The 26,654-nt window shown below is 42.3% G+C and overlaps 1 protein-coding gene across 2 annotated transcripts in view; it reads left to right on the top strand.

The window, feature by feature from the left end:
- Window positions 1–26,270, top strand: part of TMPRSS2 (transmembrane serine protease 2) — a 277,324-nt gene extending 251,054 nt beyond the window's left edge. For both annotated transcript variants that reach the window (XM_069202592.1, XM_069202591.1), the window contains 3 exons: window positions 6,360–6,502; window positions 17,496–17,648; window positions 25,518–26,270. In XM_069202592.1, coding sequence (XP_069058693.1) covers window positions 6,360–6,502; window positions 17,496–17,648; window positions 25,518–25,529 — 308 coding nt within the window. In that variant the 3' untranslated portion in view covers window positions 25,530–26,270. The remainder of the gene's footprint in view (window positions 1–6,359; window positions 6,503–17,495; window positions 17,649–25,517) is intronic.
- Window positions 26,271–26,654: the final 384 nt, after the last annotated feature.

Genomic DNA, 26,654 nt, shown 5'->3' with positions numbered 1-26,654 from the left:
TCAAACAGGTCTCTCATTACATATACCTGAGGTTTACCTTAAGCATCCAAATGAACTGGAAGCATCATGATGACCTGAATGTAAGGTCTGTTAAACAGTTTTATTTATTTATCTTTGTAACTTTGTAACTTTATAGAGAGTGAACAAGACTTAAAAGGATATCTGAGCATGTTCATTTGCTACTGCATACAAGGATTTCACTAAAGAATAGTTACTTAGGTTTCATTACATAGCATACCAGTTTTCACAGTAACGCTATATATAAATTATATATATTAATTTACCTGATTATTTGTAGTAACTGTTTACTTCAATGTGATGCAGAATTCTGTAAATTAAAAGACATAATAGGCAGACAGCTCCCTGACGTATTGGGCACCATGGTTCGCAGCCACGTTTTCATAGAACATTGCCACTTACATTAGTACAAGCTTGTGTTGTGAAAAATTGGGGATGTTATCTAGTTGTTGTCCTTGTATTATGCCACACCACAGCAGCCTCTGGTGTCATGGTGAAGGAAAGACACAATATGGCCCCATACTCTCTGTTAACCTGAAAAGTGCCCAAGGTTCTCAGCATGGAGAAATGGGCCCTATAGCAGCAGCCTGTCACCCCTCAGAAACTGCATCCAGAGGAACCTTGCCCATTGGCATCATGCACACTACCTGGTAGGGCCATGCCCACAGATTGTTTTTTGTTCAATGACACCTGCAGTCCTTGCAGCTCCATTCTCCAAGGCAAAGTGCCACCCTAGAAGCTTACCAACGTTGACGGGATCCACATGGTGACACAAAGACAACAAGCACACCCACTCCATGACCATCCACGTCAAGTTCTCCAGAAAGGAGAGCTAGGTAAGAGGTAACTCCAGGGAAAAAGAAGTGACCATGAGCACAATATCCACTGTCACTCAACTGCATGATGAATCGCAGCAGGAATAAAAGCCAGTGGTCTAAGGTATTGGGCAGCGAGGGCTGAGATAGTAACAGACCACGTAAGGAGGTCCGTGGCACTACTACTACCCCTCGCCATTTTATTTGATATACACAGGTATTAGACTTTTTAATGTGATAAAGGAGAAAGTTCATGGGACCACCTATTGAAGGATGCAGAGCCAAAAATTGCAATTATGCTGCAGTATTGAGCCCCTAACTTATATAATGTGATCTATTGCCGAAGCTATTTAATGTTAGTCTGTGAACTCCTGATTCACAACTTACCTGGAGTTTGGAGTATTAGCCATAATAAAAAGACCCAAAAAAGCTGTCCTTTACTATTTCAGTTGCTTCCAGAGGTGTGCAGAGAACTCATTGGCAAGGTAGATTTGGCTTGAAATGGTGCAAAGGGCTTTCGGAACCATCCCGGGGATGAGTATTTATTCACAGAAATATCAACATCACTAGATCTAGGATAAAACAGAACCAAAATTGTAGGCAGAGCTTTCCCTCAAGAATGAGCATTTTGTAGGGGTTCCATACAGGATAAGAATGAAAGTGAGAAAATGAAAATAGAAAGATGTCAGGAACATCAACGCAGTATGCATCACTTGTGATTAGAGTAGACAAAGATTTATCACAGGAGGCCAATCAAGGTAGATGTAGATAAACATTAGGTACTTTTATAGCTTGTCACATTTTTGTTATTCAGAAAATGATATCTTGATTTTTTATTTCATTTAATTTATTTTGACTGTTAATTTAAGTACCATTCTGTATTTTAAGGTGGAAGCTGAAATGGTGAGTGTCTGATATAGCTTTCCCAACTCATGATGGTGCTCTTGTTATGAAGATCCCATGTCAAACCAGAAGAAAGGTGAACTAGAGTGTGGCAGCCACCTTTGAACTGTATATCAAGACTCTGGCAATCTTCCTCAAAGGCAGCATTGCTCATGATAGACTTTATTGAACTAAGGTTACGTTATTGACTTGGAGTGACAATCTCTTATTCCTTCTAAAGACATCAAACTATGTATTTGAGTTTGGTATCTGAACTTATTGTGAACTCCATTTAAGGTAGTTGCAGGATTACTTTTGCATACACATTTGTTTTGTAATGGCTTATTAAAAGTAGGCAATGATGCCAAAGTAAATTACCTCTCTTGTACAGTAAGCAAGAAGTGAATGGGTGGCTGAAATCACTCAGAAGCCCTGAGAGAAGATGGTGCACAGCCACCCAAAAATCACCCACTATGCTTGAAGAATGAAAAACAATCTGATATCTCTTCCTGAGCACAGAGCCTGCTATAGTGTAGCTGTACACTATCTTCTCTTGAAAACTCTGAATGAAGGTGTGAGCTGTCTACCTCCACTTGAGATACAGCAAATGAAACTCAGAAGGAGCCGAATGCCACAAAACATTTCAACACAAATCAATGAATTAAAGTTCTTAAAGATTTTAAACAATCTCATGGCAGCAGCTTGCAACAATGGGAAGGCTGCCCTAAAAGATGCTTTGTTTTTTTAGTTTTGGAGATTTAAATGAAACAAATCCTAAGTAAATTAGTAAAGTATTTTGAGGTATTAATCAGCATTATTCTCTCTGCAATGCCATTTATTTCCCTGGAAACTACTGTTCCAAATGTCCATATTTTACATTTTAAATGTAGCCAACTCATCCATCCCACCATGGGAACTGACCTGACTCTAAAGCTAGGACTTGTGAAAATATCAGACACAGGACCGCTATGGAAGAAGTGTGAATGGTAACTTGGCCTGCAATGTTGTGTTTCTATATGGTTACAGACCTCCTTAGTGACATACAATGGGTAATGTTAGATTCTAATATATTTTTTTATGGACGCTTTTAAGAAATATAAAACATGTCTACATTTTTCATACCGTGGTCCAGCTGGGTCATCCAAACTACCAGTTGTAAGAAAACAACATACATATTCCACAATACCAATGCATTACGGTTGGGTTGTCATATTACAATGGCTGCTGCTTAGAGCTAGCAGTCACATGATGGGCAGGTCAGTGAGGAGAATTGCTTAAACATTGAGTGGAACTGCTGTAATGTATTCTCATTGTTGCCACACATACAGCACTAATGCAAGTGACTAATTTAAACTGTTTAATCTTCATTTTGCAACAAATGACAATTTTTATTTGCTTAGGACATAGATTCTATAATTATTGGATATTACTGTATACAGAATACCTGTTTCATGAGAGGGTGAGGGTGAAGTGATAATATGACTATGGGTCTGATTACGACCATGGTGGATGGGATACTCACTCACAAAGGTGACGGATATCCCACCCGCCATAATACAAGTTCGATAATATCCTGTGGAACTTGTAAAATGGCAGTCAGCATAGCCGTCACCTTTGTGACAAAGTATCCTATCTGCCAAGGTCGTAATCGGGCCCTATGTATCCAAAGCAAAAAATAATTCATGTAGCACAATATCAGGATAATATGAAACACATCGGATTTTGTGATTTTATTCAAGCTTCCTATGAATATGGAACTAGACAATTTAGGTAGAAGATACCTTAGCCTCTATACTACTGTCACGTTGGCATGAAGAGCCAAGTACTGATATGCCTCCAACTTTCTATATGGATATATGGAATATTCACCAGTACACATAATCACTGTGCCTCTGAGCATCAAGGTTCTTGTCCTAGTGGCTCATATGAAACACTGAGAAGCTTCTATTGGAACAACTTTTACAATATCAGAAATCAATAAACAGCTGCTTTGATGTTTCTACTGATAGCAAAGTTCCAGGATTAGTGACTGAAAGGACGTTTGAGGAATACCTCAATAAATTTGCAATTTTTCATTTTTTTTAAATAAATATTTTATTGAGGTCATAAATGAGACACAGTTTCTATCAGTTGGCAATACGCAAGTTAGAAAACATAACCGTCACAAGGATGTAATTGGACGCAACCCAAAAGTACAGTCAAGGAACATGGAAAAAAAGAGGACGAGGAAAAAGAAACCTAGGCAAATGGGTGGTCGTGACCAGACTGTAGACACCCAAGACATCCCCTGAATGGCTCCAAGAAGTTCAGAAACCGGGCATGGCGCTCGTCATTAAAGATGATCAGCCACTAAAGGAGCCCCAGATTGATAAACTCATGCCATCAGAGCAGAGGATTAGGAGCAAAAGCAAATAGCCAATGTCAGGCCAGAATTAATCGAGCTAAAGCGATAGCACAAAAATAAATATCACATAAGTGCCTAGGTATGAGAGGTGTATGGCCAAATACCATTAGTTTAGGGTACCACCTCAAGGTAATTGGAAAGAGCAAGTTCAGCTTACCAAAAAATGTCTGCCAGTAATAAGACATAGCAGGACAGGTAGCGAAGATATGGACCCAGTCTGGTCGATCACTAGAACATTGAAAACACTTAGGGGGTAACTATGAGTTTGGCAGATGTTTTTTTACCGTCTGCCGAACTTCCGATGGAGAGGTTGCCGACACACAGGCTACCTCCCCGCCAGCCCCATTAAGAGTTTCCTGCCCGCCAGCCAAGCAGGAACAGGCTACAGCATTATCACCAGCTTGCAATTGAGCCGGTGGAAATGCTGTAGCCCGCAGCCAAAGCAGACAGTGAACATTGCAATGGTGGTGGGCAGGCCAAGTCCCTGTGGCTCCTTGCACCTGTTCTCCGCCAGGGTTTTAATGTGGCAGTTGGACCGCTGCATTGGCAGTGGCCCAGACCGCCACCACGAGTGTGGCGGTCCTAAGGCATAGAGTCCTGCCTCAGATTCATGGTAATCAAAGGGAGTATAATCGAAATAATTGATACGTTTGAACTGATTAGTTTTAACCCGAGAGACATTCAGAATTGTTAGATAAGGCATTAGTACGCCTCAACTCATCAGATGTGTTTTGGACCCCCAGATGTCTACTCCATTTTTCAACCATAGTCTGAAAAATATCAGGCCGTTGTTGGTAGTTTATTAGCCTAACTAATGCCCTTCCTAAATGAGCCCCTTCTCAAATAATCAAGAAAAACGTTAGTGGAACAATCAACGTCTTCCCCCTTAGGGGCCATAACAAAATGCTGGAGTTGCAAGTAGCAGAAAAAAACGAGGAAGAGAGAATCACTGGGATAATATCTCAAAGGAGAGAAAGCAATCACCCTCATAAAAAGAGCCCAATGTAGATCAGCCAGGTGTCTCCCAGCAGTCAATAAAACTTTCATGCACTTGTCGAGGAAAATTGGAATTGGAACCTAAACAAGAATATGGATTAAATCATTTGATCTATGAAATCCGCTTGTTCAGAGAGGCGCAGATAGAGTTGAAGAACCTCATTGTCTTGAATCGAGTCCGCTTGAAATAGTGTCAATGATGCTGGTATGTGAAGTGATATTTACCCCCCAAGGGAGCTACTCTGGGAACAGACGTCCTAACCGCCATGGTGCACACCCCAACACTTGGACTAATTGGAATATGAACATCACAAGGAAATATACTTGTAGATCAGGTAGTGAGAGTCCACCCTCCAATCGTGGCCAGTGCAGCATTCATATTTTGGTCCTAAGTGTAGCAATTTTTCAAAATGTGGTGTAATTTTAGCTGACCTTTTTGAATCCCTGTAATCCACAGATATTTGACATTGGGTCTTCGGAGACATGCCAGAAGTGTTTATTTTCATGTCAGGTTCCAACAACTGGGGACCTTAAATATAAGCGGGCACTGGCAGAAGAAATCCTCTATCTGTATAAACTGCACACTCTGTAGTTTAGACAGACATTATTCTCCATTTGCTTACCCTATGTCCGGGCCTGAAATCTCTTCTTAGCCATTATCCATGTTTAGAGTTCATCAAATTAAAACTTGTAAAGATGCAGGGCGCCTTTGCTTGAATGGTTCATCCTTGTTATAGGGTGATTCAATTTTTTAAGGAGCACAGGAAGCTGCAAATAGGTGTCCATAGTCATTATACTGTATGTTTTATTTATGTTTGTTGCATGAGTTGTATTCTATTGTTACTTATTGAATGACTTAAGAGTATCCACAAAACATTAATAAAGTGACTTCCTTAATAGTTACGTGAATTTGTGTAATTCAATTTCTTGTTGTATCCCTTGTTTTGAAGTTAGATGTTCATGCAGGGTTTTCAAATAAATGGTTAAATGTTGCTACTGGGTTGAAAAAAGCCTTCCTGGTAAATCGTTATCCTTCTAACTTGAAGGTGCTCTGCATATGCCCTTGGAAGACCTGATGTGAAGCACCAAGATGCCACTATCAATGAAAGGAACTTGTAGATCTCAGTTTTCCAAACAACTCCCTATCCTAGTTTATCTGATATCCTTAAAAATGCTTTGGTTTGTCTACAGTCCTTAAGCCTCTGAGCATTTAGTTTATTGATGATTGTGCTCTTTACCTCCAGGTCAGTCTTCCATCAGCTTGAGAGCTGCCATGGTAAACTTAATTGACTCATACACGTGCAATCAGAAAACCGTGTACAATGGTGCAATCAAGCCTTCCATGATTTGTGCGGGCTATCTGGCCGGCCAAATTGATTCCTGCCAGGTAATAACTTTTACTTTCCATTCTAACTCATTCAATTTGTGTGGGGTATGAATATAATAACTACTGCTGAAAAGCATTGTGAATGCTCTGTTTTAATCTAAGGAAACTGTAATAGATTTGTATTTATTAAGTTTGGAAAAACAATTTACTGCACAAAAAGAGAAAAAGTTGTTTTTGTATTATTTCTATTTATTTTACTCGATATTGGCCAGCTTCCTTGAGACACTTTTGCCTAAAGTCTTATAATGTGTATATTTATTTTCCATTTTATAGCAAGCACAAGGTCAGCCAGAGGCATCCCTTTTACTCACAAGTATTTACAGAAAAGAAAATACGTCACATTGCATAATTATACGACTAAAAAATCATGTAAATGCCACTGTGTATATTTATATATTTATTTATGTATTTAACATAGCATGACATGACACAGTTTAATATAATACAACATTACATGTCTATTAGTAAACTGCATGTTCACTCAAGAAGGATATCTTGACGCTGAACAGTAGATTTCTATCTTTACCCAAATAGCTGAGCATTAGGAAAAGCAACATATGTCTCCAGTATTTGATCTTTCATAGATTGGCATGAGTGAAACAGCACTCAAACTTTAACCAATGAAATGAATTTACTGAATACTTGACTCCTAGTGGCCACAATAGCTCAGATATTCTACCAGACATCTAGTATGAGGGAGTCCCTGATGAGAGTTTTGCTCCATCTACTCCAATAATGCAGGCCTAGCTGTAGATTTTGGCCTCTAGCTCAGCCAGCACCTAGGGAAACCTACCAAATCTGCACATTTTTTAAAACTAGACACCTAGGGGAATCCAAGATGTGGGGCTCTCACCAGTTTCTGTTACCCAGAATCTTTTGCAAACCTCAAAATCTGGCCAAAAATACACTTTTTCCTCACATTTTGGTGACAGAAAGTTCTGGAATCTGAGAGGAGCCACAAATTTCTTTCCACCCAGCGTTCCCCCAAGCCTCCCGATAAAAATGTTACCTCAGTTGCGTGGGTAGGCCTAGTGTCCGCGAAAGGAAATGCCCCAAAACACTATCAGGACACATCAAAATTATCAAATACAAAAATACCTGTTTTTGTGGGGGTGGAGGGGCTGCGTTTTTGGTCCTGGGCTCAGCAGCCATTTAGGGAAACATACCAAACCCAGACATTTCTGCAAACTAGACACCATTCGGAGTCCAGGGAGGTGTGACTTGCGTGGATCCCCCAATGTTTTCTTACCCAGAATCCTCAGTAAACATCAAATTTAGCTAAAAAATCATATTTTTCCCACATTTCTGTGTGGGATCACCGCACCGGGACAAATTTCCTACCACCCAACGTTCCCCTTAGTCTCCTGGTAAAAATGATACCTCACTTGTGTAGGTGGGCCAAGTGCCTGTGACAGGGAAGAGCCAAAAACATGTCGAAATTGAGGGGGAGCCAAAGCAGGTCCAAAAGGGCAGGTTGAAAGAAACATTTTTAGTCTGACAAGTGCAGCAGAATTTTATCAGTATAGATGAGACAATGCTGGGTGGTACGAATTTTCCATCACAAAAATGTGGGGAAAATGTGTGATTTCCGGCAAAGTTGGAGGTTTACAAGGCATTGTGGGTAAGAAAATGGTGCGGGATGCATGTGAAGCACACCACCCTGGAATCACTCAGATGTTTAGTTTTCAGATGTGTGTAGGTCTTGTGGATTTTTCTACATGGTAGCGTCCCAAAGTCCAAAAAGTGCAGCCCTCACCATTCCAAGTGGGACGATTTTGAGAGTTAGCCAAGCTCTCATGGCCCAAATGTAAAACCAAAACCCAAAATAATCATATGTCTTCTTGCTTGCCATGGGATAAGATGTTTTAGTGTGCGGGGGGAGAGCTGAAAGACTGTTACCCCCTTCATTTGGGGTAGGGGCATAACCAGGCCCATACTGGTTGGTAGCCACCACCCCACTATTTTTTAATGCCTTGGCATCTAGTATGCTTTCTGCCCCCCCCCTGAGTGGATCCGGGGTAATTGCCCCATCTGCCCACCGGTGGGCAGAACAACTTTGGCCCTATTTATTTGGGGTGGGGGTATGGCCATACCCCCACCCTCTTATTCTGGAAATAAAATCTTTCCTGGTCTCTGGTGGGCAGATGGGCCTGCCAAAAATAGGCTGATCTGCCCCCCCACCCCCAGCCAACAGCAATGTGCACCCTATGGGGGGTGACCCTTGCCCAAGGGACTGTCCCCCCAAACAAAACACACACATACACCAATCCCTGGTGCCTAAGTGGTTTCTACCCCCCCTCCTGGGGGCAGATCGGCCTAATAGAAATAGGCCGATCTGCACCCAAGGGGAGCAGAAATGGCCTAAAATAAAGTTGCCCCACAGGAGAGTGACCCTTGCCTAAAGGGTCGCTCCCCATATATATAAAAAAAAGTAAACATAAAAAATATATATCCCTGGTGTCTAGGGGTTTCTTGCCAAGGGGCCGCTCCCTTTATGACATAAACAAAACAAATTCCCTTATGTCTAGTTGGTTTCTGCCCCCCTCGGGGGAAGATTGGCCTAATAAAAATAGGCCAGTCTGCCCACAAGGGAGGCAGAAATGGCCTGAAGGTCAATATGCCCCCAAGGGAGCGACCCTCGCCTAAGGGGTCGCTCCCCGCATACATAAAACAAAAATAAATACAAAAAAAATGATCCCTGGTGTCTAGCGGTTTCTGCCCCCCTGGGAGCAGATTGACCTAATTATAATAGGCCGATCTGCCCCCGGGGAGGCAGAAATGACCTAAAAATAAATTGCCCCCGTGGGGAGTTGACATTAACAACAACAAAAAATTCCTTGGTGTCTAGTGGTATTTCTGCAGCAGAAATGCAGCGAGAGACATGAAAGGAGAGGAAAGGCCTTTCCTCTCCTTTCACGCCTCTCTCGCCCCCTCCACGTGATCGGAGGAGAAATGCTTTTGCATTTCTCCTCCTATTCACGCTGGAAGCTCAGCTGGGGGCAGCCTCTGATGAGGTCAGCGCACGATCGAGCGCTGACATCATCAGGCGCCACGGGGGTCAGGGAGGGCAAGGACGGAAGGGGAAGCGATTCCCCTTCCATCCCTGCCCAGGAGAGGGGGTGCCAAAACCCCGGGAGGAGCGCTAGCTCTTCCCCCGTGGGCCCCTAACTGGACGTAACAGTTACGTCCTGGGCACCTGAGCGGTGCTGCCCAGGACATAACCGTTGCATCCAGGGCACCCGAGGGATTAAGGAGGCAATGATAAAAATAAAAAAAAGTATTTTCAGAAAGGAAAACTCGAAAAAGCGGTCAGTTTAAAACAAGCATTTGCAATGCAGTGGGTCCATCATTTGCTCGACTTAGAGCTATTAACGTCGTAAAGTCGTAACCGGACTTTTATTGCCACATAAATTGAAAATGAAAAGTAATACCGTTTTACATAAGCAAGCCGATTTAAAATGACATATTTCGCTCTAGGTTGCAACTGTGACGTTTGATTCTCCATGAAGCTGCGACTCCTGACTATAGAAAGAGTCATAGATGTATGGAAGAGTCAGTCCTCATCTGGTAAACAAGGGCTACGGTGTGGGCATTGTGGCAAATCATGGAGGCAGTCCTGGCATATGTTGGTTACACTATTGACACATGACCTAATAAAGCTATGCCCATAATATGAGAAGGTAGCACCTCCTACACAGGATCACTACACTCCTGGTGTACAACAGCTGCACCCCTGGAACAGGCCCTCTGACTTATGCCAGCTAGATAGCCACGCCAAATGAAGGCTGCACATCTTACATATGATTGCTGTTCACGTAGCGTATGGTTAAGTCATACCAGCAGGCGATGGCTCCACTTTCAGCATACGTTAGCTCCTATCTGTGGCTTATTTATGTGATAATTTACAATTTTCTATTAACATTGCACACACATATAGGTACAAAGTAAAACTATGACAGTGGTAAAATTGACAATATCATAAACCAGATTCAGTTTTTGTGTCGAATCACATTACTGTTCAAATCAACCAATCCAACAGTAGGAAATCTTGGCTTAAATCGATGTTGGGCGTTGCCTGCCCAGTACAAAGGAAATAAATAAATAAAAAAACTCCAAAAGCAACTGATATGTTTGTCATCTAATGCGTACTTTTCTAAGACATGTCCGCCAGGACAGCAAAAACAAAAGACAATCTTCATTTGATTTTTACATACATGTGAAGTGACCAAATGAAAGCTCCCTGCGCCTGGCCCTTTACGGTTGGACTTAACAAATCAGACAACCCCAAATCAAATGCCTCAAGGGCAGTTTTGGTCACTGCCAATAAGAGAAACGAGCCAACGCCTGCCATGAGCATAAAGCAGACACACAAAAGGAAACAGAAGTTTGCTCTCAGTGAAACGCATCAGCAAAAGTGCAATTATCCATGTTACTGGCAAAAATGCAGTTATCCATGTAACTGGCAAAAGTGCAATTATCCATGTAACAGGGTCAATGTCATGCAAAGTACTCGATTACTGCCCAGCGAGATCCTGCTCCCTATAAAATAAAGAGAAAAAGTAGTCCAGAAACCACGCGGAAAACATGGGGCCTCGTATGATTTTAGTAGTTGGCTGGTGCACTCGAGGTGATCTAAAGACCAGTAAAGGCATGACGTGTACATGCCTTTCATTAATAAAATCAAGCAAATTTTAAAAGGCAAGGACAAGAACCAACCGAACGGATGGGCATGACATGGGTGTGGTTACAAGCCCATAGAGAGTTTTCAAGGACAGAGCGCTTTGTGCGCTCGACCCTAAAAAGCAGCAATCTAATATAGTAAAAGCACTAACTAATTCATAAAAGCCCTAGTGCCTCAAAAAGACACACAATACTAAAAATAAATTGCAGCTTCCCCCTAGACTGCGCATCTTTGCTTTATTAATGGATGGGGTCAGCTTTGCAGATGCTCAGTGTCTACTCCAGGGCTAAACCACTGACCTGTCCGGAAAATGGCTGCAGCTGGAGGAAGATGTGGGAAATGGGCAAATATGGCAAGAACTCTGTTTTAAATTGAACAGCCCACATTAAAACAACAGTCAGGATGTCTTCCCATCTTTAATCACACCCCCACTATTAAGGTCATAATATTCATGTTACATTCCATCTCGGTATTTTACCTTTGGCAGGCTTCACTGCAGGATCTTCAACTTTTAAATCCAGCTATGTGTGTTTAGTATGAACCACTGTGAAGATGAAATGAACTTTTTAACTTGTTCTTCTAATTCAAGCTTAAGCTGTGTGTAAGAAATTGGGTTACTGGTTGGGGGGGTGAAACCTTTCTCAAGCAGCACACACAATTGGGGGTGAAGTCACAAGCAAACCCTAATGTAACCTGCACTCAATACTCTGGTAGATTGGCACAGAACAGTCAGGCTTAACTTAAAGGCAATGTGTATACATGCAGCATTTCAAACAGTAATAAAGTAAAAACAAAACACAAGAAAAATTCCACACCAATTTGGAAACATAGAGCAAATAAAACAAAATGATACCAAAATGACAAACATTCAATTAGTAGAAATGGAGTTATGAGTTTTTCAAAGATTTAAGTGAAAGTAGTGCCAAAAAGCCAAAGTGCAACTCATGGCTATTTGGTTTTGTGAATCCAGGAGAAACTCACAAGTTCAGGTTGACCGCAATGAAGCACATGTCAGATAGAAGGACCAGGTTAGTCCCACTGAAAGAGTTACCTTCTCAGTCTACTACCAAGAGTTCTGTTCATGCAGGAAGAGGCCATGGGGAGAAGGGAGAACATCATGGGTGTTCTTCCAAGCAGCGTGAAGAGCCTGCTCGGTGTCACAGATGGTCTTTGCTGTGGCACAAAGGTCCTGTCAGCATCGTGGATAGTCGGGGCTGAAGCTTCACATTGGCGGTCACTGCACTGATTATGGCTGTAGTGAAAAGAGTTAGTTCGCCAGAACTTTGCCTTGACGGCTGGCATGGGCAATAAGGTTGTGGCGTGAATGAGCACATTTGTGTTCCTGAAGAGCCCAAAAACTTCAGGGGAGCTCAACCAAGCCACATCAAGGGTCCAGGACCTGAAGGGCACCATTTGGGTCAGCACTCACTCCAGCAGAGGCCAGCTGGGCTCAGGCAGGTCCAGTTGCAGGTCAGCTAGGCAGATGCAAGGAGCCTCTGGAGCTTGCTATGGCCCTGTAGCTCAAAAAAAGGAGGTCAGTTGGTTGACCCTTGGAATCAGTCCACCCTGGGATGAAGGTCTAATCTTCCTGCTCAGTAAGCAGGGCAGCAGATCAGAGGAGTAGCAGGGCAGTGGAGCGCAGTCCCTCTGGCATCAAAGCAGCACAACAGTTCTGTAGTATTCAGAGGTCCAGAAGTGTACTCAAGACTTGGTGTCTGAGTTCAATATTCATACCTGTTGCCTTCTTTGAAGTGAGAGAAAGTTGTTGAAATTGTTCTTTGAAGTGCTCAGGTGTACAGCCTACCCTGCCCTGGCACCAGACTAACTACAGGATGTATGCAGCCCTTTGTATGGAGGCAGGATACAACCTATGCAAGTATAAGTAGAGCTGGGCTCAGCTCCACCAACCCATCCTGCCAGTGATGACCCACCATGGCCCACATAAGCATTCTATTGTGTGTGGCTGTATAGAAGAAAGGCATAAATCCCAACTACACCCAGTCATGTGACCCAGAGACAGGTTGCAGGCACTAAATGGCTAAGGCAGGAAAATGCCAACTTTCTAAAAGTGGTGCTTTCAAAGTTGTCATTTAAAATTCAACTTTACCATAAGAGAGGAGCCTTTGTTACAATCCAAAGACACCAAACATCAATTGATAACTGTTAGAAATGGGGTCTTTGGTTGGCAGTCAGGTTGTCCCCTGTCCAAGCAAAGACCCTTACTTTAGTCAGGGTAAGTCACACACAATCCAAATTATCCTGTGCCCACCCTCTGTTAGCTTGGCACTGAGCAGTCAGGCTTAACTTAGAAGGCAATGTGTAAAGTATTTGTGCAATAAATCATACAATAACACCATATAGCACCTAAAAAATACACCACACAGTGTTTAGAAAAATATATAATATTTTTCTGGATAAATGCAGGTCAAAACGATTAAAATGCAATAAGTATATGTTGAGATATCGCTGAAAAGTGATATAAAGTGTCTTAAGTTTTTTAAAAGCAAAGTCTCTTCCAAGACCAAAGTACCTGGTTTGTGTGAAAAATCTCTGCAAAGAACCGCAGAGGAGGATATCTGTGGAAACAAAGAGGTTTGCGTCGATTTCTCGGGCTGCACACAGCGATGCGTCGTTTAGTTTTCACGTAAGGACGGCTGTGCGTTGATTTCCAGCGCTCGGTCATGGATTCTCTTCAGGTTGCAGGGTTTTCAGAAGCCCCGGGGATGATGCGTGGATTTCCGGCGCTGGCAGGACAAAGTCACAGGAACTGCGTCGATCCAGTGGGCATTGAATTTTCTACCGCACGGCAGGCGCTGTGTCAATTCCTCTCTGAAAGTCGGGCTGCATCGTTCCGGCTCGGCTGTGCGTCGATCTGGTGGGGCACATGTCATATTTCTGGTTGCTACGCTGGCGCTGCGTCGATCTTCTCATTTCAAAGCCATTCTGCGTCGTTCCGGTTAGACGTGCAGTGAAATTTTCACTGCGGTGCAGGCTGTGCGCCGTTTCTGGCAGGCTGTGCATCGAATTTTGCCGCACCAGGTGTCCTTCTTGTAGAGATTAAGTCTTTTTGGTCCTGAGACTTCAGGGAACAGGAGGCAATCTCTAGCCAAGCCCCTCGAGAGCACTTCTTCACCACAGCCAGAGAGCAGCAAGGCAGCAGGGCAACCGCAAGGCAGCAGTCCTTCACAAAAAGCAGACAGGTGAGTCCTTTGGGCAGCCAGGTAGTTCTTTTTGGCAGGATGCAGGTTCTGGTTCCAGTTTCTTCTCCAGGAAGTGTCTGAGTTGGTAGGGGCAGAGGCCCTGTTTAAATACCTCCATGTGCCTTTGAAGTGGGGAAGACTTCAAAGAGTGGCTTAGAAGTGCACAAGGTCCCTTTTCAGTTCAATCCTGTCTGCCAGGGTCCCAGTAGGGGGTGTGGCAGTCCTTTGTGTGGGGGCAGGCTACTGTCCTTTGACATGTAAGTGTCTGGCCCTCCAGCCTCCCAGCCCAGGAAGACCCAATCAATATGCAGATGTATGCAAGTGAGGCTGAGCATCCTGTGTTTGGGGTTTGTGTGAGTGAATGCACAAGGGAGCTGTCACTGAATCTAGCCAGGCATGGATTGTAAAGCACAGAAGGATTTAAGTGCAGAGAAATGCCCACTTTCTAAAAGTAGCATTTCTAAAATAGTAATATTAAATCCAACTTCACCAGTCAGCAGGATTTTGTATTACCATTCTGGCCATATTAAAAATGACCTTCCTACTCCTTTTAGATCAGAAGTTATCACTCAAACAATATATGAGTGTAGCCCTAATGTTAGCCTATGAGAGGAGCAGGCCTCACAGCAGTGCAAAAACGAATTTAGGAGTTTTACACTACAAGGACATGTAAACTACACAGGAACATGTCCTGCCTTTTGTCTACACAGCACTCTGCCCTATGGGTTACCTAGGGCATATCTTAGGGGTGACGTATATGTAGAAAAATGGGAGTTTAAGGCTTGGTAAGTACTTTTAAATGCCAAGTCGAAGTGGCAGTGAAACTGCACACACAGGCCTTGCAGTGGCAGGCCTGAGGCATGGTTAAGGGACTACTTATGTGGGTGGCACAATCAGTGCTGCAGGCCCACTAGTAGCATTTAATCTACTGGCCCTGGCACATGTAGTGCACTTTACTGGGGACCTATAAGTAGATTAAATAAGCCAATTGGGTGTGAACCAATGTTACCATGTTTGAAGGGAGAGAGCATATGTACTTTAGCACTGGGTAGCAGTGGTAAAGCGTGCAGAGTCCTAAAACCAGCAAAAACATTGTCCAAAAAGTGGAGGAAGGCAGGCAAAAAGTTAGGGGTGACCACCCTAAGGCTGTCAGGTCTAACAATAACCCCTTCCCATTTGGTAGTTATGACTTATTGAATGCAATAAGGTAACTCTAGTGTTATCCTATGGGAAAGCAGGCTTTGCAGTGGTGAAAAACAAATTTGAGATATGTTCACGACCAGGACATATAAAACTTACAAGTACAAGCCCTACATTTAAATACACTGCACCCTGCCCTCTGTGCTGTCCAGGACCTACAGTAGGGGTGTCTTATATGTATTGAAAGACAAGGTTTGTGCCTGGCAAAAGGTTTTATTTGCCAGGCGGAAATGGCTGTTTAAACTGTACACAGGCTTCAATGATAGGCCTGAGACCTGCTTTAAATGGCTACTTAAGTGGGTGGTACAATCAGGGCTGTAGACTCACTAGTCGCATTTGATTTTCACACCCTTGGTTACACAAAGTACCACTTTCCTTGGGACTTATAAGTAAATTAAATATTTCAGTTGGGGTAAGCCAGTTATGTCATGTTTAGAGGAGAGAGCACGAGCACTTTAGAACTGGTGAGCTGTGGTATAGGCCAGCAAAAGCAAGATCAGGAGAAAAAAATGGATGGCGAAGGCAACAAGCCTTGGGGTGACCCTGCAGAAAAGGCCAAGTTCAACAGGGAAACTAGTTTTTAAGAGGCTCAGTATAAGATTGAAGAAATAAGCGTTTTTCATATGTAAAGAATGTATGCTCCTTATATCCAGTTCTATGTTGCCAGTTTCACAGATAGCACCTGGCAATATAGAAGAGGATGATGCAACTAATGGAAGTTGCTTTCTTTGCCGGTTATGGCCCTACACAGAGCTTGTGATAAATAGGTCTGTTAGTGTTTGTTACATTTGTTGGTGCTGTAATTGCAATTTATCATGAGTAATGATTTTATTCATTTTTGTATTGTACTATTTGTATGTTTTAAAGGAAATCAATGTTTCTGAAATAAACTGATGGTACTGAGGAGTATTTACTTATATATTCATTTACTGCTATGAACAGATATGTTACAGGCTGGTTAATACAGTACGTGCATATTAATATGTGATTCTTTTGGCCATTTATCAAACTGTTCTCGCACATGTTTTATGGAGTTAGCTTGCTTTGCCAAATAGATATAAGTATTGTGGTCCATAGTACAATCTCTGCTGAGATATTAGTGTTTCCAGTATGTGATTTGCATGTGAATTCAATTGGCCCATGGATTCATAATGCTAAGGCATTTGTAGTATATTACATTTTAGGGATGGACAGTAAACTCTGCTCCACTGGCAGAGTTCGTGGAGTTTTGCACACACTGCCTGGAGAGAGGAGTTCCAGAAAAACTCCACCAACCACCTTGTGGTGGAGTTTTTCTCATATGGGGCTCGCCAATGCGAAGCTGGCGAACACGAGCAAGAAAGGTTGAGCGCTAGGGTGAGTCACGGCATGATTTCTCAACGGGGCCGGTCGTTGCAGGTCTCTACTGTACACAGTGAGAAAGCTGAAACTCAAGTAGAAAATCTACTTGAGCAGGAGGAAGTAGCAGAGCCCTCTGGCACACCACAAGGTAATGGAGTCCCTACTCTACATCACACCTCAATTAGTTAAGGATTACTGATATCTATGCTGTACTTTTCTAATTATTGTGTTTATGTTTTATGTCTGGAGCCACAATACTTCAGGTCCACTTGTGTTGATAATCCATCCAAGAGTGTGAGCCCCCCTACCAATGCCCCCGCCCCACCCAGGATCAGTCCTGTTACATCACTCACAGGCCTTTATCTATGTTTCAAAAAAGGGAAAGGAGTAGGAAAGGGTGGTCAGACTTGTGTTCTGATAATAACTACTCGTAAAAGGATTTAGAAAATACTACCATCAAAAACTATTTATCCGTGTAGTTTGGGGTTTCCTACATGAATAAAGAGACGTTATCTTGATTACTCCATCTAACATGTTCTCTGCATTTTTGTTCTGTGTTTTTGTTGCACAGGGTGACAGTGGAGGACCTTTGGTCACATATATGAAGTCACTGTGGTGGTTGGTTGGTGACACAAGTTGGGGAACTGGCTGTGCTGCTCGCAACAAGCCTGGTGTGTATGGGAACATAACTCTGTTTGTGGACTGGATTTACTTACAGATGCAGGTAAAGTTTCTCTTAACTTTTAAATGTTTATTGAATTGTAATATTCATGCTGCCTTAACTGTAGTACATGAAATGCACAGTTGGGTAAAGATAGCCTATTATGGTACCCAATGTTACCCACTGAATTTTCTGAGCACAGGACCATGGCATGCATAGTATCCCAGCCCAAGTGTAAAATGAGAATACTCATGGTTGAAAAGCATGCTCAACCCTCTGGAAACAGGCAAATTAATGTGCATAGGTAAATTTCCCAGTGTGCTTTTATTCATAAGTGATTGTAAAATTAAATTTGTTGTTACATTTCTAGTAGTATAAATTGCAATACCTTTAATGTGAAAACTAAAGTTTGATTTTTTTAAACTTGTCAAGCAGGGAATGGAATTTTGACAAACTATTCGATTATTTATTTGTCCACTTGTTCTGCGCAGAACAATGCACTTGGAGTTTCTTCTCCAAGAAAGTTAATTATAGCAGCCGTTGTGCATTAAAGGAGGGAGTTGCCTTGCATTCAATGGGCTGGAGGCTTTGTAGTCTTTCTGTACACTGGCAGAGCTCCATCTCTGGGATGAACCAGGGCCAATGACTAGAGTTGGTGCTGTGAGGGAGCCTCAGAGTACGGCCATCCAGCCGACAATCTTGCAGTGGTTTCATGGCCCTCCATCTCCTTTGTGCCCCAAACATTGTGCCTCAATCCTCTGCCACATGATAAATGCAGAATGGACATTTGGGTGGAACTGAAGTGTGAATCAACATTTGGTGGAGCCTGATGGAAGACCCGGACCCAGTGAGGGATTGCTGGTGCTTTGCTCTTTCATGAAATGGAGAGAGAAAGAAGGAAAGTCATCAGGACCATTCCTGGGTGGAGTTCTCAGTGTTCTGCTACGCTGAGCTCCTTGAAGTGCTGAAAATTCTCTGCCGTGCTACGCAGAGTCTGGCAAGTGGCAGAGTTTGAGTAAGTAATGCTGATTTTTAGCACCAGGAGTTTCTCCCACGCTGTAAAATGAGTATGAACGGCATCATGTGGAGCTACAGAGGGCGCTAACTTCTTTCTGCAGCTCGAGTAGATTTTCTACTTGAACAGCAGCTTTCTCAACACGAGTGGCAGCTTTCTAAACGCGGGTCGTGACCATCCGCATTTAGAAAACTAACTCGCGATCGCCAACATAGCAATTTCAACTTAACGTTGGCAAGCCACATGAGAGAAAAAAGTTCTGTGTCACTTAGTGGGGATTATCCAGCTTAGAGCACTCACAGCCTGGTAAAGCTTGATTTTAAAAGAGCACAATGCCCCTAGAGGAGAACAAACCCAAGGATAAAAAAAAACACTATTCAATCTCAATTGGGACTTGAAGGAGGTTTTTGGAGCTAATAGAGCCCAAGGACCATGTTTTGTCCATAAGGAGATTCAGTGCTGATGTCTAGGATGACAGACCTCCAAAAGTGCACACAAAAAGTGTAGGAGCAAGCGTCTTCGATGGAAGGCTCAATGGAGTATGTTTGCATCGGAATCTCTAAATGCTGAACCTAAATTGAGCCAAATGAGATCAAGTAGAAGTTTGTGCTACAAGAGTTTGGGATCACAGTCAGTGTTTTGATGCTACCATATTTCAGCTTCAGTTTACGGTTGAATATCTGGTAAATGCTGCCAGGGCCATACAGTTGAGAATACCGGGAGCAGTGATTTTCCACAGCACTGAGGACATAAGGATTGCAATCCAGAATTTCTTCAGTACAGAAGCTCTAGGGGTAAATTTGCCAAACCCAGTGATTAGGGTCATATTCAAGCCAATGCATATGAATGCTTAACAAGCAGAATTGATCAATAGCATGACAGTGTGCGTGAAAGACATTTCTTTGAACTTTTGCAAAAACACATAATACACTAAATACAAATTTTTTCTAACATCAGCTGAACAACTACATTGAAATGCCATGTTTTGGTTCCCAGCCAAACTGAAAGTGAATGTGGAGGTACGAGCACCCATCTGGGCACATGAGTCCTTGAATTCTCGTAGCTAAGAAAATGGTTCTTATGGGAAAGCAAATTAATTATGAAAAATAATTTTGAAAAAGAAAATTGTGATTTGGTCTCTTGGGCGATGCTGAGCTAGAGGTCTCGTCTTTAGCCTTTTTCATTTATAGGGTGGAAGATTGTTTCATTATCACTATGTGTCAAGCTCATTGATGATTATTGGTGTTCCACATTAGACCTGTGACATTTCTTGATCGGTCAGCTACTGCTTTCCCTCCTCCCCTTGGCAGCTTGCTGGTACCCTTAGAACGCAAAGTTTCAGGGAGTTGCTTCTCAGTGAGATAGTTAAAAAGTGAATTTCATATGTGTTGATTTCGATCTGACTGAGGGCGATTGGTTAGTTATGTTGTTGAGGTAGAGGTTGAGGTCACCCAGCAACATGTAGTCCTGTGAGATGATGGCAAAGGAGTGGGGGGGGGTAATGAAATTGGTGATGAGGTGGCAGAAGGTGGTTCAAGGTCCCAGTGGATGGCATGTTTCCCTAATGCTAGATTTCTCACTCATTTGAATAGTGAAGTTGAAGTGTTCCATTGCTGGGATGATGTTGTCCGTGGTGGTGCACTTGATGGAATCCCTGTATTTGATGGCGATTCAACCACCAGGCTTGTTGATGCAGATGCAGTGGGTGATTCTGTATCCTGCTGGTATGGTGGTAGCAATGTCCAGGGCTGGCGCAGGGTTAAGCCAGGTCTTGTTTAGGAAGACAATGTAGGGTGTTGATAAGGTCCCAGACCTCAGTGGTCCCAATCCTAGTACATTTCCTGCCAAAATCAGACCTTATCTTGCAGCATTTTCCTTTTCAACACACTGTAAACCGTCCCAAAGTCCCTCATTCTAGATGCCCCTGGACATCTGCCCCTGCAAGAGTATGGTATTCCATTTCATACACTCCCGATCCTTTTGTGTTACAATCTAGGGTGGTCACCCTTCTTAATGACTCATCCCTGATAACTGGTCACTTTTGCCAACATATTGGTAAGCCTGTTTCCAGAGGTAGCTCTATTATCCTGCATGTGATAAGTCATCAACACCTCATCCAAGGTGTGTATTCCATTTACTTGGACTACTAGACACACTAGCTCTAATCTCAGTCATGAAACATGGAGTACATTATTTTAAAGTTAGTTTTCAATTACACTCATCTAAAATCAACTTTCACTACTGAAGTATGTTATTAATAAAACGTGAAAATGAACCTTGAAGTGTTTCTTTAACATTTTCCCAGGATGAATTATAAAGATTGGATTTATTCACAATAGTCTGTTCATATCTTTTTGCAGCTTTTCACTGTGGGTTTATATTTTTCACATTATGCATTGTGTTCCATTTTTATACATTAAATACCCAGACCTGTGGGCTTTCCAGGCACATTTATGGGGTGATCTAACTAATAACTAATAAACAAAAGTGAGTTTCATGCAGGGCAAAGGCTTTTCAGTGCCATTTTTCATTATAATAAAAGCTGCAGCTAACCAGAGTACAACCGTATTCTCTGGTGATGTATGTTTGAGGCACCTATGTGAGTAATGTAAATATATTGCGCAGCCCACAAATTACATTTGACTTCCAGTCATTGATGCCTTTTCTGCGCCTATGTACCATGAGCTTATTAGAAAGTTACATAAGCCAATTTGGAGTAACCAGTGTAAACGTACATGTTTAACAGCACACACACTGTGGCACTGCATGGCAGTGTCATTAGGCACAGAGTAAACAATAGTAAAGTCTGGGAAAGGGAAGAACAGCAGGAAAAGTTCATTGATACAGTCACATTCACCACTGTGCCTTGGTGTATGCAAGAACATTGATTGGCACAAGCATTATAGATTTTTCGATACAATGGCAGCATCTGACTTGTTTCTTTCTTATTTCCACCTGTAAGCTAAGTCCAGTGGCCTAGGGTAAACGTGAGCTTCTTGTTGTTTATTTCTTTTATGACTGAACACCTTTGGGAACACTTTGTACAGTGGGGTTTGTTATCATGAGTATTGGAACATATGCACCCAGTAACTAATTCACAATCTCTAGCAGTGGTTGTGTCGTGATGTTTAATCTTGTCTGATCACAAGCATCTCTATAGTAGAATAAACAGATGTTACAATAAATGTAGCCTAACCCATCACCTCTTCTTCTTCCCTTGTTTCTTTGTTCTATGATGTGTCTGAGGGGATTAAACAATGGTTCCCACCAATCAGGTCACCGATGGTTGTAAATGCCCAGCACATAGGCAGTGGTACTTTTGGGGAAGAAGCAAGGGATGACCTTTCCATAAGTTCCCCTAAGAAAGGAAACTGTGTCCCAACCTGTTTGATTGGACATTTGAACAGTAATGAATCCACTAAACCTGAGTGACAGGGGGCTGCTGCTCATCTGCCAGGATTGGCAATTTAATTTAGAGCTCATCATCAACTTCTAGAACACCTTGTTTAAAACAGGTTTCTATGTACACCTTTGTGATGCTTACAGAATCAGGAGGTGGCCACTGCCCATTTCATCTAGGCTGGAAATAAGCCTTCTGAAGTTTTGCTGGTCCACCTTTGCTGCTTTTGCCAACCCCACCTGCAGGAAAAATGTCATACAATCCAATGATTCAGGAGACGTGAGCACATTGTCTAAAATCTCCCTCTACCCACATCAGAGATCAGAGGCAGGATATCACAAGGACCAATTGTTTCTAATGTATTGAGATGCATGGAGACTCTTCCTAGTGAACCGACACCCATCATGAACCACCTTTTAAACTTGTTTGTCCTTTGACACCTTTGCTGCAGAGATCCAGCACTATTTGACCTGCATGTTAACCACATTGCGTGCTTCTTTGTCCTGCTAGGCTCAAACACCATTGTCCTAGTCGGCAGGACTGTTGTTCACTCCTTTCAATAATGAGATCAGTCCCTTATGAGTGGAGAGTGGCTGACTCAGAATAGCTTGGAACACCCAGGTCCTGAGATATTCTAGTTTTAAGAGACCGGTAACAACTAACACTGAGCTGGGAGATATATTTATCGCCTTGAAGACTTTGCTACACTTTCCAGAATTGTATTTAGGATGCTAATCTGTTTTCTTTATCTCAGCCAGTTGTTGTTCCTCACAATCAATAGAATCCCAGATAGTAAGGTTCAGTTGTTAAGCCATACAGGCTGGATGAGTAACATTAGACAATGATGGTAACATAGACTCCACAAAAAGGGCAGATTCTCTGTCTTGACCACTGGCACAATAACTACACTATGCAGTGCACCACAGGTGATGAACAAACCTTTAGAAGAATACTCTTCAAGCCCTATCATCGATGGCCTAGGTTCAGATGAAACTCTGCTATATAATGTAGGGAGATTGGTTTACCACCATTTCTTACAGCATTAACTTCTCAAAAGTCTGCCATGAAAATGATGGTTCATCTTGAAGGAAAGGTAGGCTTTGTGTATGTAACATGAGAGGTAAAAAAAGCACCCCACTGAAGGCAGATACACGGGCATTGACGATGCATCCAACATTGATGGTGCATTTCCATTACCCACATCTGGTGGCAGTGCTTAATTTGAGATAGTGGTTTCCAGTGCTTGGGACCAGCACTTAATTGTAAACACTGGCACGTATCACAGCTGCCACATGATGGTGCTGTTTTTGTAATATAAAAATGAGCAAAACAACAGTTGTTTATTAATCAAATACACATGAAAACAACTAATACCTGCCTTCCGAGCCATTCTTATAGCTTTGGAGGGCCTTGAACAATCTAAATTGTAACACTTTTGGCAGAGTGATGGCTAGTAGTTGTGTATGTACTGTCGTGGGCAGTGGTGGCAGAGGCAATGGGCGAGGCAAACTAGAGTGGCCTCCTGTCAAGGGCTCTGACACTTACTTGAAAAAAATAAAAATTAAGCACTGTCTGGTAGTAAACATTCCACCAGCAGTGCTAGGAATTTGTGGGTTTTCCATCAAATGTTCTCTCCCCAGACTGGATCTTTCCCTCCACTGTGCCAGAAGACTAAGGGGAGATTTAAATACATTTTGCGCTGGGTTAGAGTCACAAATGTGGCTCTAACCAGCACAAAATGTTTTTTCCTAATTTACTTTCCAGTGCGAAACTTGTTTTGCGCTAGAAAGTACCCTAAAAGTAAAGCAAAGCAACGTGAAGCACTACTTTGCATTACTTAGCGCCAAGGGGGTGTTACGTGGGTGGCACATGGGCGTTCCCATGCAACCACCCATGCCTTTTGATGCAAAACCCTATCTACAAACAACAGTAGGCAGGGTTTTGTGCCAAAAATTAACTCCTCTTAAAAGCAGGCGTTAAAATAAGTGTTTTCATTTCTCCTTTATTTTCCGACTTTGCATGCTTGCTGCACTGTGAAGCACACAAACAACGTGGAAAAAAGCTCTAAAACTTGTCTACGCATAGTATTTTGTGCTGGAAAGGTACTCTTCCACGACAAAACCTATGCTAGACACACGCACACACCCTTGCACTATGGCGCAAAGGTGTGTGAGTGGTGCATGCCAGCTAAAATCAGCACCGGCGCTAGGGAGAGCAGACAGCCATATCTCTGCAGATACGGTGCTCTCCTGTTCCCTCCCTGTCGCGCAGTACAGCACAACATTTTTCGCTGTACCACTGCGCTGCATGACTGTTTGATAAATCTGGGCCTAGATATGGCACATTTTCCTATGTCAAATAATGTGACGTTCCACACCTTCATTGAAATTTGAGAACGTAATAACATGGTTTGTTTTTTTATTCCATTAGGTCATTATTTTTATGTTTACTTCAATGCATAATGTGATAGCATCACATTCTGTCCTAGAGCCTACAGGAGGACTAATCACGTTTTGCAGTGTCCAATGAAGAGTTGCCTGCTGTATTGATTGGCTTTGCTCATGCTTAATCATGAAGTGGTGATGTTGCTTTCTTGACCAAAGTGGTTCAGCAAATGGCAATTTGCCCCCAACAATATATGTGTTGTTACCATTGTTTACCTAGCTATGTCCTTTTGCTTTTTACTCCCGCAGGTACACAAACTGGATCACATGAGTTCCCTCATATGTGGGACACTCGGTGGGGTAATTGTACCACGTTTTCATAAGCAGCTTGAAGACAACTCAAGTTGAGGTTACTCGCCTAGATAGTAGGTTAATCAAAGGTTAGTCCAGAAGAAACGCCACTTGACTTGGACAGCATGCAACATATAGACTACGTTATAGGATCAAGGAACAACTAAAGTTGTTAATCTTGGCGTAGATCACCATATTGTAAATACATGGGGAGTCACCTCGGTTTCTACAAGCAATTGTATCTTTTATCACACCCACAATCACGTCCATCTCACCTTCACTCAAAAAGGGAATAAAAAAAGATCTCGAACAAAGTGGCCCCATATTAAGTGTCTGCTGGGCATTGCACCACCTGCCGAGCAGGGTGCAATGGTGAAGCTTTCCACCTTCATGGGTGAGGGCTCTTGCATCTTGACTGAACTATTCCCTGTACTATTCCCTGTACCATTGGAATAAGACACAAAACCACATGATTAAGTTCTCAACCCTCAGTGTAGGTGTGGAGACAACCTAGAAGCTCACACTATATGATACAGTACTGGGGTTAAGGAGGACGTGTGATGGACCGCATCAACCTCAACTATTCTCTTAAATTACCAGGGGAGATTTTCCACCAGCACCTTGGTTATTTCCTCATACTGCTAGATGGAAACACAGAAACTCATATTCATTATTCTGATCAATATCCCAGTGAGCTTTTAACATCAAGATCTCCTTTTGATAAATGATGCTGCGTGTGCTGCAATAATAACCCATATACTTGTGTTTTTTGTTTGTTGCAGGCGAACAGATGAACATGGAGCCATTATGTTCGAGCTTTGGAATGAAGGATATTTTCCAGAAGTCTATGAAACCAACCTGTGACTTGATTAGTTGATTTCACAAGGATTATTGAGATGTGAAATTGGTCTACTCAACTTTCAAATTTATCAATTGATGACCAATTACTGTCTGAAAACAACGTATTTTAAATTATTATAGATTGAGATGCCGATCTAGCCTGTGCTCGGACATGTTTAGAAGCACTTTAGTTTTATGCAATGATCTCAAGTCCATATGCACTGATCTGAGACTCAAACTGAGATCTGAAACATTTGAATGAGTTCACTGGACCCACCTCTGATTAAACTTTGAGAAGTGGAACAAGAAAGCCAAACCATATGGTACTTAATGGTGTAATTAGTCCTATTGTGTATCACACAAAGGTCCCTTTCTGTAAAGATGTCGACCCCGGATACAAGTTCTCTCTGAAAACTAAAAATGTCATTGCATACGCTGCAGTTAGTTCTTAAAGAGGTGTTGTCAATGTCACTCACTTCTGAAAATGTAATCTTAATACCCGGGGAATCTTATTAGAATATACATTGGGAATATGAATATTTTTTCGAAAAGCCATAGCTTCAAACCGTAACGTCTGTGCTGCTGGTTGGTCAGTGGGGTATGTGTTTGCAAGCATTGTGAATACTATTTTCAGTTAAGTACAGGCAGTTGGAATGGTGACGCACAGAATAAACACCTATTTTATTTTAAGAGTCTGACTTTTGGGCTGTGTCGTAACTGTGCTTCCAAAAGAGCTGGTGTGTCTGTCAAACTCAAGGTAGTTATAATGCAAGCAACACATTTGCATTGTAAATTAGAAACAACTTTTCGAGTCCCTCTCCCCTTGGACCAGTACCTTGTTGCACTCACTTCAAAAACCTATTTTTTTTTCCTACACTTATATCTGTATTTATGTTTTAATGTATATATAATATGAACGTAACTACAAAGCTGTAGAACGCTCTGCAAAAATTGTGAGATACAGGGAGACATTCCATGATGGAACTGTCAGTGCGGGAAGGTGGGTTACAGGCAGAAGTTGCTTTCCAGAGGTAACTGATAAGTCTGTTATTTAGGTTTAGTGGCTACTGCTCAGTTTC

This window comes from Pleurodeles waltl, chromosome 8, assembly GCF_031143425.1.
Source record: "Pleurodeles waltl isolate 20211129_DDA chromosome 8, aPleWal1.hap1.20221129, whole genome shotgun sequence".
Lineage (NCBI taxonomy): Eukaryota > Metazoa > Chordata > Amphibia > Caudata > Salamandridae > Pleurodeles > Pleurodeles waltl.
Note: the sequence above shows the minus strand (reverse complement) of the source record. Positions and strands in the feature narration are given on the sequence as shown.